A 12684-nucleotide genomic window follows, 5' to 3' on the forward strand; every position below is an offset into this window, starting at 1 on the left:
GGGTACTGCTCTCAATGAGTCTCGTTCCATGTGAGGGTATCCACTAGGAGTGTGCGTATCTGAAAGACTAGCCCCTTTAGCATCTAATTGCTGTACTGAGCGGTTACTGTGTCCAGTTTTATCACATGTGAATCTTGGACATATGTTTGTCTTTGAAAAAAGAACTGAAAATGTGTTGCTGGAAAAGTGCAGCAGGTCAGGCAGCATCCAGGGAACAGGAGAATCGACGTTTCGGGCATAAGCCCTTCTTCAGGAAGGGCTTCCTGAAGAAGGGCTTATGCCCGAAACGTCGATTCTCCTGTTCCCTGGATGCTGCCTGACCTGCTGCGCTTTTCCAGCAACACATTTTCAGCTCTGATCTCCAGCATCTGCAGACCTCACTTTCTCCTTTGAAAAAAGAACCATGTGTTAAAATTTGAGTCCATCTGTTAACCCATTTTTCTCTTGTGTTTGGGATAGCGTCAAGCCAAATACTCTGAGAATAAGCTGAAGTCCATCAAGGCCCGAAACGAGTACCTATTGACGTTGGAGGCGAGCAACAACTCCGTTTTCAAATATTACATCCATGACCTTTCTGACGTGATTGATGTAAGTACATAGAAGGGAGAGTTTAAAGACTCTGCGGTTATTTACATGAGGACTAGAATATATTTTGAGTCTTTTCCAATGCAGATGTATTACCATTGTTAGTAAATCTTGACTGAATCTTAAAATACATCACCAGAATCTGCAAATCATCTTCTAAGCAGTTTTATTCTCTGGACTTAATAAGAATGATCTTGTAACTTAATAATGAGCAGGTTATTCCTGCTTTGGAGTGCAGACATCTTGAGCTGATGAAGATCCAAGGTCTTCCAATCAAAATAAACGTCTAAAGTATCAGAACCATGACAGGTCTAGACATAGTACAACACGATTTCGCTCAGGACAGGTCATGGGGTCATTTTCTGCACCTCTTGATCTTGTATGTTCCTCTTCAGGGCTTCTGTTCCTGGAAGGAGGGGTGGGAAAAGATCGGGGATGGAGGGTGGGAGAAGGTGCCCTGGAGAGTTGGGGAAGGCAATGGGGATTGAGGGTGGCTGAAGGAGCCGAGGTGACCAGCCAAGTGTGAATTAGCAATGTGCCTTGAGCAAGTGGCCATTCCTTACAAGAGAGCCTGGACAGGTGAATGTTGTTTTATAGTCCAGCTACGAAATGCTTCATGATGTTACTGAGACTCAATGGACACAAGTTGTTCATAATTTGGAGTCTTATGGGCTTCAATTTACCTGAGCGTTCCACAGCCTCGTGGAGATGGAAGCAGGGTAAAACAAACTTCCATATTTCCACTGCCCCACCGCTTCTTGATGCTGCGTCGACATAGCCCATCTCTGATTTTAAGATAAATCCAACCCACCCCCAAAACCCCCACTCTTTATTCTGTGCAAACAAGAGTAGGCCATTTGGCCCTTCGAGCCTACTCCCCCATTCAATAAGAACATGGCTGATCTGATTATAACCTCAACTGACTGGCTACACTCCTGCAGCACGGAACAGCTGTGAAAATGTTGACTTCTCCCCCTCCTGATGCTGCCTGGCTTGCTATGCTCCTCCAGCCTCCTGATGCTGCCTGGCTTGCTGTATTCCTCCAGCCTCCTGATGCTGCCTGGCTTGCTATGCTCCTCCAGCCTCCTGATGCTGCCTGGCTTGCTGTGTTCCTCCAGCCTCCTGCCTGTCTGTTGTGAAAACTGCAAAAGCTTCTGATTCCCTGTTTTCTTTCTTCTCTGCACCTTCCACTCCCTCGTATTCACACAAGCTCTGGTACCTCGCCCACATGACTGCCACCTTCAGCGTGCGTGTTTATGGTGTGAGTCTGTGGGTGAGCTGGTAATCCCACCCACAGTGCTTTAAAGATGTGCTGAATGTCTCTTGATTTGCTTTTGTGTTGGTTTTGTTCCTTCTATTGAGAGAGTTTATTTTGAACTTCAAAGCAGCTTTGCTTCCCATTCAGTTTGCCTGTTGAACATGTTGCACCAACACAAGTGAAACAATATACAGTGATTGAAACCCCATGAAGGTCAATATTGCTGTATATCAGGTGCATTGAAATATTTGGCACCATTGCTCAGAATTGCATATTGTAATATTCTTGTCCCTGTCGCACTATGAAAGAAGGTTATATTAAAGAATATTTTCTGTGATATGGAAAATGTTAATTTTATTTCAGAAAAATCTTACTGTGGTTTCATTATCCCACAGGATTGTTAAAAAGGGCAAGGTCATGTGATATTAATCATTTCCTGTGATATGGACTGTCTCATTATCATATCTCAATCAGAGTTAATGCCTTATACTACACCCATGGCTAATTATATTGTCTCTTAGTTTTACCTGAGAAAGAAAGATTTCAATAAAGTAACGATTTGTATTGATATAGCACCTTTAATGTAAGAGCAAACCCACGGCAAATAAAAGACTCTCAGCCACACAACGCCATTTTTGCCATTAAGTCATTGATTTTTAATTAACTAAGCAAATGTAATTTCCACCAAACCGTTAGCATTGGTAAAAGGCAGTTTGTAAGCAATATTTTAAAAGTGGAAACTAAAGGAGAGGCAGAGAAGTGTAGCGAGGGAATTCAGCAGCTTAGATTTATTTTAGATTTCGGTTTTCTTGTCACGTATACTCAAGTCTGGGGTACAAGAGTATGATGTCGCCACATAACCCACCAGCTTAGGTATAAAATACCTAGGTACAAAATCTTAGTTACAGAAGTAGAAAAGTAAAGAAATTAGATAAAGAAAGAAGCCTGTGTATCTCTTCAACACAGTTCCACGTTTTGCACCCTCACCCGTTTTAACATCTCATCCAAGCAATGTTAAAAGTCACACAACACCGGGTTATAGTCTAACAGGTTTAATTGGAAGCACTAGCTTTCAGAGCGCTGCTCCTTCACAACTACCTGCTGAAGGAGCAGTGCTCTGAAAGCTAGTGCTTCCAATTAAACCTGTTGGATTATAACCTGGTGTGTGATTTTTTTAACCTTTGTACACCCCAGTCCAACGCCAGCATCTCCAAATCATGATATCCATGCAATGACACTGCAGGAGTACACTGTGTGAGTCAACCTAGAATTCGAGACTGCAGTCCCTGGGGAAGAGGGACTGGTTCACAGAATGAATCGGTATTGGAGATCGGGTATAGTGACATTCAGCTCCCCTCCATGTCAAAATTAAATCTACATATCTTTTTAAAAAATGAAATAACTTGCAGCCTGGTGCAAAATCTTGATGAATTACCTGCTGTTAATCAGCTTCAAGTGACAGAATAATGTGAAGCCCTTTCGAACACGTGGCACTGTCTACAAATAGCTCTGGTCCAGATCTGTCTTTTAGACTGGTTCCGAGTTGCTGATGTGCACAGGTTTATTTTTTCACTCAGCAGCTATTCTGAGCTGTAACTTTAATTTAATAGTCTTTCGAGCTAATATTCCTAGTGCCCAGTCAAGGTGGTTGGAAACATAACAATGGCAAATCATCTATTAGTGGGAGGAGTTGTAGTCTGCCCAGGTTCAGAACAGGAGGGAACTGTGATATTCAGAAAAACAGTCGACTTAGAAAAGTAATGAATGACAAAATCAGTTTCCCTATTGGAAAAGGGCAGCTTTTAAAGGAGTGGGGAGGCAGGGGAGCTGAATGTCACTATACCCGATCTCCAATACCGATTCATTCTGTGAACCAGTCCCTCTTCCCCAGAGACTGGAGTCTTGAATTCTAGGTTGATGCTCACAGGGAAGTACTGAGGGAGTGCTGCAGTGTCTTTATCGCTGGAGTATTAATCCAAAAATTCAGTTAATGTTCAAGATCCGGGTTCAAATCCTGCCATGGCAGATGGTGGAATTTAAATCCATTAGAATTGGGTTGATTGTCACTTGGTACCCAAGTGTCAAGGATACCTGAGTACAGCGAAAAGTGTCACTGTTTCTGGCACCATCTTAGATATAAAGATACCCAGGCACAAAATCTTAGATATAAAATAGAAAAATAATGAAATAAACGTGAAATCCAGCATTACAGTCATTGTAAAGCATGGAATCTGTGCTAGGAATCACTGGAGGACGCTGGGAATCCACGCTGGCTCAACTCTTCATCACCGATGCCTTTTCAGGAGTGGAGATAAGGAAAGAGGGGAGAAAAAAAGAGGAAAAAAGAAGGCAAAAAACATGCAAAGCAGATATGCTCAGCTAAGGAGCCTACTCCGCCACCATCTTGCCTCATGGATTCAAAAAAAAATTTGGAATTAAGGTTCTAATGATGCTCATTGTTGGAAAAACCCATCTGATTCCGTAATATCCTTTAGGGAAGGAAATTGCCATCAAATCTATCAGGGGCATGCAGGAATATCAAGTTGAGGTTAAAATCAGATCAGCCAGGATCTTATTGAATGGGGGAGCAGGCTTGAAGGGCCAAATGGCCTACTCTTGCTTGTACAGAATAAAGACCGATGGGGGGGTGTGCAACTTATCGTAAAACCAGAGCTGGGCCATTTGGACGGAGGATCAACAAGCAATTTTCCACACTAAGGGGAGTGGAAATATGGAAATTTCTTTTAGCCTGCTCCCATCTCCATGAGGCTGTGGAACGCTCAGGTCAAATTGGACCCCATAAGACTCAAATCATTCGGCCAAGTTATTGTATTCATTGAGTCTCAGTAATATTGTGAAGCACTTTGTAGGGAGTTGAAAACAAAGATGAAAATTCTAAAATCGAGGTATTGATGTAGCTCGGTGAACACGGGTGAGTGACAATGGTGCAGGACCTAAGGCAGTTAAACAGAACCAAGATACAGATCAGCCAGTATTGAAAGTAAATGGATGCAGTGGATTTGAGGGACTGAACAGCCCATTTCTGTTTCTCTGAAATTGTTCACTGAATGAGTTGCTCACTTGGACCCCTCACTCTACCCTAACTCAAACTCTGTCTCAGAAGAAGAGTCAGTTAATGGGACGAATGGCCTGTTTTGTAAGACTCTGTGAATTTCACTACTAAATTATTTTGTGGATTAGGTTATTAATAAAATTGCTGCATCTGTGCCTGAATTCAGCGGGTGTCAGGGCAGAACAGTAAAGAATTGCTAAAAGTTCTCATGCAGATTAGCAATGCCGTTAATTTAAGAGAAACAATTAAGGCACTGGCTTTATTTTTTTCAACAAAGAAATTGAAAAGAAAGGAGACTAAATGTATTTGGCTTGACCACACAGTGCTGATGTGCTGCTGTGATGTCCATATTACCAAAAGGATACAGAGGCACTGGAGCTGATGCATGGAGGTGTTTTTTTAAGGCCAATACCAGAAATACAAGAGATTAGATTCACTACAGTGTGGAAATACGCCCTTCGGCCCAACAAGTCCACACCGACCCTCTGAAGAGTAACCCACCCAGACTCATTTCCCTCCGACTAATGCACCTATCACACAATGGGCAATTTAGTATGACCAGTTCACTTGACCTGCACATCTTTGGACTGTGGGAGGAAACCGGAGCAAACCCACGCAGACACGGGGAGAATGTGCAAACTCCAGACAGACAGTTGCCCAAGGCAGGAATTGAACCTGGGACCCTGGCACTGTGAGGCAGTAGTGCTAACCACTGTGCCACCCCAGAGGGAGCGAAAAAGGCTGGCTCTCTTCTGCCTTGAAAGAAGAAAGCTGAGCAGTGACCTGACAGAGGTATTTAAGATTATGGAAGGTTTTGATGGCATGAATAATATAGAGAGAATGCTTCCTCTTGTGGGAAAGAGCATAACCACAGGTCATCATTATGAGATAGACATAGAAGAATACAGCGCAGTACAGGCCCTTCGGCCCTCGATGTTGCGCCGATCCAAGCCCACCTAACCTACACTAGCCCACTATCCTCCATATGCCTATCCAATGCCCGCTTAAATGCCCATAATGAGGGAGAGTCCACCACTGCTACTGGCAGGGCATTCCATGAACTCGCGACTCGCTGAGTAAAGAACCTACCCCTAACATCTGTCCGATACCTACCCCCCCTTAATTTAAAGCTATGCCCCCTTGTAATAGCTGACCCCATACGTGGAAAAAGATTCTCACTGTCGACCCTATCTAAACCCCTAATCATCTTGTACACCTCTATCAAGTCACCCCTAAACCTTCTTTTCTCCAATGAAAACAACCCCAAGTGCCTCAGCCTTTCCTCATACGATCTTTCTACCACACCAGGCAACATCCTGGTAAACCTCCTCTGCACCCGTTCCAGTGCCTCCACATCCTTCCTATAGTATGGCCGACCAAAACTGCACACAATACTCCAGATGCGGCCGCACCAGAGTCTTATACAACTGCAACATGACCTCAGTACTCCGGAACTCAATTCCTCTACCAATAAAAGCCAGTACGCCATATGCCTTCTTCACCGCACTATTTACCTGGGTGGCAACTTTCAAAGATCTGTGTACATGGACACCAAGATCCCGCTGCTCATCCACACTACCAAGTATCCGACCATTAGCCCAGTACCCCATCTTTTTATTACTCTTACCAAAGTGAATCACCTCACACTTAGCTACATTGAACTCCATTTGCCACCTTTCTGCCCAGTTCTGCAGCTTATCTATATCCCGCTGTAACCTGACATCCTTCCTCACTGTCAACAACTCCTCCGACTTTCGTATCATCTGCAAACCTGCTCACCCAACCTTCTAACCCCTCCTCCAGGTCATTTATAAAAATGACAAACAGCAATGGTCCCAAAACAGATCTTGCGGAACACCGCTAGTGACGGCACTCCAAGATGAACCTTTGCCATCAACTACTACCCTCTGTCTTCTTCCAGCCAGCCAACTCCTAATCCAACTCCAACTCACCCTCAATGCCATACCTCCGTATTTTTTGCAGTAGTCTACCATGGGGAACCTTATCAAACGCCTTACTAAAATCCATATACACCACATCTACCGCTTTCCCCTCGTCCACCTCCTTAGTCACCTTCTCAAAGAATTCAATAAGGTTTGTGAGGCACGACCTGCCCTTCACAAAACCATGCTGACTATCCTTGATCACATTATTCCTATCCAGATGTTCATAAATCCTATCCCTTACAATTCTCTTTAAGATTTTGCCCACAACAGAAGTGAGACTCACCGGCCTATAGTTACTAGGGTTATCCCTACTCCCCTTCTTGAACAAGGGAACCACATTTGCTAGCCTCCAATCTTCTGGCACTACTCCTGTAGACAACGAAGACATAAAGATCAAGGCCAATGGCTCTGCAATCTCCTCCCTTGCTTCCCAGAGAATCCTAGGATAAATGCCATCAGGCCCAGGGGACTTATCTATTTTCACCCTTTCCAGAATTTCCAACACCTCTTCTCTACATACCTCAAAGCCATCCATTCTACTTAATTGTGACTCAGTATTCACATTGACAACAATGTCCTGTTCCTGATTGAATACTGACGAAAAGTATTCATTCAGTGTCTCCCCAATCTCTTCAGCCTCCACACGCAACTTCCCACTACTATCCTTGACTGGACCTATTCCTACCCTAGTCATTCTTTTATTCCTGACATACCTATAGAAAGCCTTAGGGTTTTCCCTAATCCTACCAACTAAGGACCTTTCATGTCCCTTCCTTGCTGCTCTTAGCTCTCTCTTCAGGTCCTTCCTGGCTACCTTATAACTCTCAATCGTCCCAATTGAACCTTCACGCCTCATCTTTACATAGGCCGCCCTCTTCCATTTAACAAGGGATTCCAATTCCTTATTAAACCACGGCTCCCTCATACGACCCTTTCCTCCCTGCCTGACGGGTACATACTTATCAAGGACACTCAGTAGTTGCTCCTTGAACAAGCTCCACATATCAATTACGCCCTTGCCTTGAAGCTTACTTTTCCAAGCCACACATCCTAAGTCATGCCTCATTCTTCTCCTGCGCGCTTTTAAAGGAAAAAAAACCTTCCCGGCTGCCCCTCTGGTCTTCGTCACTTCCCCCTGCTGCTCCCGCTCTTTCTGTAAAGAGAGAAAAAAAAAACACCGCTGCCCGCTACCGGTAAGTAATTTTAAAACAAACTGTCTTACCTTAGCTGCTGCTCGCACTCAAAGTCACCAAGAAATCCAACAGGGATTTCAGAACAAGTTCCAGTAATGGGGAATGTGGAATATGTTACCACAGAGTGGTTAAAGTAAATAGTATTGATGCACTCAAGAGGAGGCTAGTCATGTACATGAGGGATAAGAGAATAGAGTTCGAATTCGAAGAATTAGCTTGATTGTCACATGTACTCACATGAATACAATGAAAAGTTTACAAGTCGCCACTTATGGGGCCATCTTGGGTACCTAGGTTGCTGGGAACAAAAATAGAAAAATAAAGAAATAAAAAGTCAAGCGATAAATTAGAAAAGTAGAGAAATGAGAGTTCGGAATTACAGCCCTTCAAACCCAGACTGCATCAAGCTTCACCTCGAGACCGGGAGAGACCACGTGGGCGCTGAGGCTGGGGATCCAGGTGAGCACGGAGACCAGGAGTCCATACTGAGGCCAGGGGGAGCCTGGGTGAGTGCTGAGGCTAGGAGTTTACGCTGAGGCCGTGAATCCGGGTAGGCGCTGCGGCTGGGGGTCTGGGTGCCACACTCGCTTTCATCCTGGACGTCACCAATGTCATCCGAAGACAGGAGGTAAAAATAAAGGAAACAAAACATGATAAAAAACGTAAATAGTAGTTGAGCTCCAGCTCAGGAGTCCAACTCCATCGCCAACTTGGAGACATTTTGTTACAGTGGTTGGCTTCGATGAGAAAAGATTGGGAGATGGTACAAGGGGAGTGCAAACGTTGTCATGGGCCGGTTGCTATCCTTTGTGAGATTAACAGTGGCGGGATAAGCAAGATTCCAAAGGGAAATGATGGAAGATGAGCAGAGAAACTGGACCTCATGATGGATGATGAAAAGCCGTTGATGTTCACCAAAATTCTCATTTGGTTTTAAACAAAACCTTCAAAGAACTGTCTGAAGGAGTGCAAAATTAAGATTTATTGAGTGCGTTGGGGTAAATGTTTAGAGCCTGCATTCCTGCTACATTTTACACTCGCTACATTTTTCAATCATCTGCTGCTCTCAATTTTCTATAATAGAATTCAGAAGCAAAGTTTCCAAACCTTGTCCTAGTTCTTCACCATTTGTGCATGCTCCCCTCCCCATATAATAATTAGGGAAAAGCATGGACTGGTTCTGGTATTTCTGTGAAAGTATAGATAGCCTTTTGTGCAACATCTGGTTTCAAAGCTTTGTTGGATTCTTAACACTGAGTATTTATAATCAACAAGAGTTTTCCAACCTTTTTTAAATAACTGCGACTTGCGAGCTGCTTTGTGACATCAGAGAAACAAGTTGGTTGATTGTATTAAATAACCTTTTATAAATAGCTCTCGTTTTTCCCCGTTTTCCCTCTTTGCTAAGCATGGTTGACATTTTTTAAAGAAAATTGCTCGAGTTGAAGGAGAGGTTTTCGATGCTGCAGTGCTGAGTAATTTGTCTTCAGCTACCCATGCCAGGAGTTGAAATGGTTTTAGTATGGAAAGGGCAAAGCGTGTCGGTACAGCTTTGGAGGGCCAAAGGGCCTGTTCTTGTGCTGTATTGTTCTTGTTAACGGTGCCTTTCTCTTTCTCGCTGTGCTAGTGCTGTGACCTGGGGTACCATGCAAGTCTAAACAGAGCTCTGAGGACATTCCTATCTGCTGAATACAACCTGGAAACATCCAGGCATGAAGGCCTGGACATCATCGAGAACGCTGTTGATAATTTGGATCCTCGCAGTGACAAGCAGCGGTTTATGGAGATGTATCACACAGCATTCTGTCCACCGGTGAAATTCGACTTCCAGCCACACATGGGAGATGAGGTAGGCCCAGAACATTGAGCTCTGTTACAGTTAATAGTATCACTCTCTGCTTGTCTGTGAACCGCGTAGCCATGAAACCAAGACGTCCGTGACTGGAAACTTGCTGAATAGGAATCAGATAATGTACAAGGTGAAGCTGAGGGGCTCGTGTGGTGCAGTGATCATGTCCCTCCCTCTGAGCCAGGAGGTGACGGTTCAAACCCCACCTACTCCAGAGGTGAATCATAACATTGCTGAACAGGATTATTAGGAACACATCTACCATTTGAGATGCAAAGGACTCTTGCAGCAATGTAGTAATGTCCCTATCTCTGACCCAGGAGGTCACGGTTCAAATCCCACCTGCTCCAGAGGTCAGTCATGACACATCTGACCAGATAGAATTTTTTTAAAAAGGTGAAGCTAGGATTATTCTCCTGAGAGGGCAGGAGTGTTCTGGAGTATGCAGGTGGAAGGATTTTTATTTGTATTGCACCTTTAGTGAGCTCAGGATGTCACACAGTACTTCACAGTTTCGTTACAGTAAAGGAGAAGTAGTTATCGGTGGAAAAATCCAGAAGTAATAGACTGGAAAAAGAAAAATATTTTTAAAAAGCAATACGTTATAATCTAGACTGTGTTTGAGTCAGAGATGAGAGCAGATTCGATAACAATGTTGAAAAGATTGAAGGTAAAGTTAGGGTAAGGCTGTGGGGAAAGAGCACGGAGTGGGGTAGGAGAGAACATCTGCACACTTAATAGGCTGAATGGCCTCCTCCTGTACTTTCCTGTTATCCATGTCCAATAAATCTCAGAATAGTCTATCCTTGAGATCCACCAAACATATCCAGGAAAGCGTGCATTTGCCAAACTCCAGGTTGATCACATTTAGGAGCTTGCCCACTGGATTGAACAAGCGATTTTAACTACTCCCCAGGAAACCACGTTCCCTGGGACCAGAATTCCGTGCGAGAATATGCGATGAATTCCAGAGTTGCCCAACCAGAAATGGGAAGGGTTTACTCAAGGGTCCACCCAACTGTTGTCCCGAAGATCAGGCTCTTTCCCCACAGCCTTGCCCTAACTTTACCTTCAATCTTTTCAACATTGTTATCGAACCTGCTCTCATCTCTGACTCAAACACAGTGTAGACTATAACGTGTTGCGATTTTAAAATATTTTTCTTTTTCCAGTCACCTTGAGTCTATTACCTCGCACACAACCTCAGTCCAAGGAATGAGGCCGGGTCTTTTTTTAACTTGCATTTTTACCACAGCTGACCAGTTGCCTGTTGTTTTTCATTGAGTTGTTCAGAAAGTTGGAGATGGCAGGGCAGGTTGCGAAAACAGTTTAAAAAAGGTTTGTGGAACCCTGGGCTTTCTTTTTAAAATTCATTCACAGGATGTGTGTGGCACTGACCAGCTAGCTTTTACTGCCCATTACTAATTGCCCAGAGGGCAGTTGAGAGTCAGCCATGTCACTTTAGGTCTGGAGTCACATGTCAGCCAAACCAGGATGGCAGATTTCTTTCCCTGAAGGGACACTACCTTCACTCTCCACAAGCCTTCTCTCCCCCACACCTTCACCCCCACTTCCTCCAGATTTTCACTGAATTCAAATATCACCATCTGGTGGAATTTTAGCCCATGTCCTCAGAACATTTGTCTGGGGGTTCCAAACGATTCGTCCTTTGACATCACCATATCCTTTCCCCTTTCAGTTCACAATCAAAAATATAGGGAGGTGTAAAGATGCAAACTTCGCACAGGGAAAAGACGAGAGAGTGGAACTAGCTAAATCGCTCTTGCAGAGAACCCACTCAGTCAAGATGCGGTAATCATTCGATGGTGAGAGTCTTCACTGTATTAGCATAGCGTATCTTTGAAGTGGCTTCACTTTGGAGTGACCCTACAGCCATCCTGCAGTGATGGTCTGAGTCCAACCCAGTGAGTGGGTGAGATTCCCTGACGAGGGTAATCCTAGACCAATTCTGTAATGAAGCAGTTTAAACTGAAAGCTGGGCTCCAATGGGGAGACCAACACACGCTCGGGTGGTAAGATTTTTTATCTTAAATGTGGTTATGATAGGATTAGATTTCCCACAGTGTGGAAACAGGCCCTGCGGCCCAACTAGTCCACACCGACCCTCCGAAGAGTAACCCACCCAGACCCATTTCCCTCTGACTAATGTACTTAACACTGTGGGCAATTTAGCATGGCCAATTCACCTGACCTGCACATCTTTGTGACTGTGGGAGGAAACTGGACACCCAGAGGAAATCCACACAGACGCTGGGAGAATGTGCAAACTCCACACAGACAGTTGCCCGAAGCTGGAATCGAACCTGGGATCCTGGTGCTGTGAGGCAGCAGTGCTAACCACTGAGCCACCGTACTGCCCTTATTGAGACAGCTTCTGTCTGAAGAATGTGCATCTTCAAAGATGAGCAATAACATTTTTATGTTATATTTTTAGTCTCATTAGCATGTTGAAAGTTGCTGTTGTGTCCCATCAATATTCAGTGTTACCTAAATTTTTCGTAAAAAATAAATCCAAAGCTTATTTCCAGGAATCTTCAAGCTTCAAAGGAGAACATAAATACTTTAAAACTGGTGAAAGTAGAACCTGGACAAAGACTATATATTAAGGACAAACATGCCAGGATGTAATTGACTTGCGCTTAACTGAACAAAGTATAAATTGAACCAGGCTGACAGCTCTGAAACTCAATGAATCATGATTTGATTTGTGTTCTAATTGCATTTTTATTGTGTTAGTGTGCTGATCATTAGTTGTGAAA

The 12684-nt window shown here is 43.9% G+C and overlaps 1 protein-coding gene across 4 annotated transcripts in view; it reads left to right on the forward strand.

Annotated features, from left to right (window-relative positions):
- srgap1a (SLIT-ROBO Rho GTPase activating protein 1a) overlaps positions 1–12684 on the forward strand; it is a 300039-nt gene that overhangs the window by 211668 nt on the left and 75687 nt on the right. For all 4 annotated transcript variants that reach the window (XM_043709962.2, XM_043709965.2, XM_043709964.2 and 1 more), the window contains exons 6-7: positions 460–588; positions 9683–9904. In XM_043709962.2, coding sequence (XP_043565897.2) covers positions 460–588; positions 9683–9904 — 351 coding nt within the window. The remainder of the gene's footprint in view (positions 1–459; positions 589–9682; positions 9905–12684) is intronic.

This window comes from Chiloscyllium plagiosum, unplaced genomic scaffold (assembly GCF_037043375.1).
Source record: "Chiloscyllium plagiosum isolate Xiang-an unplaced genomic scaffold, Cpla_swu_hap1 HiC_scaffold_19, whole genome shotgun sequence".
In the NCBI taxonomy this organism is placed as follows: domain Eukaryota; kingdom Metazoa; phylum Chordata; class Chondrichthyes; order Orectolobiformes; family Hemiscylliidae; genus Chiloscyllium; species Chiloscyllium plagiosum.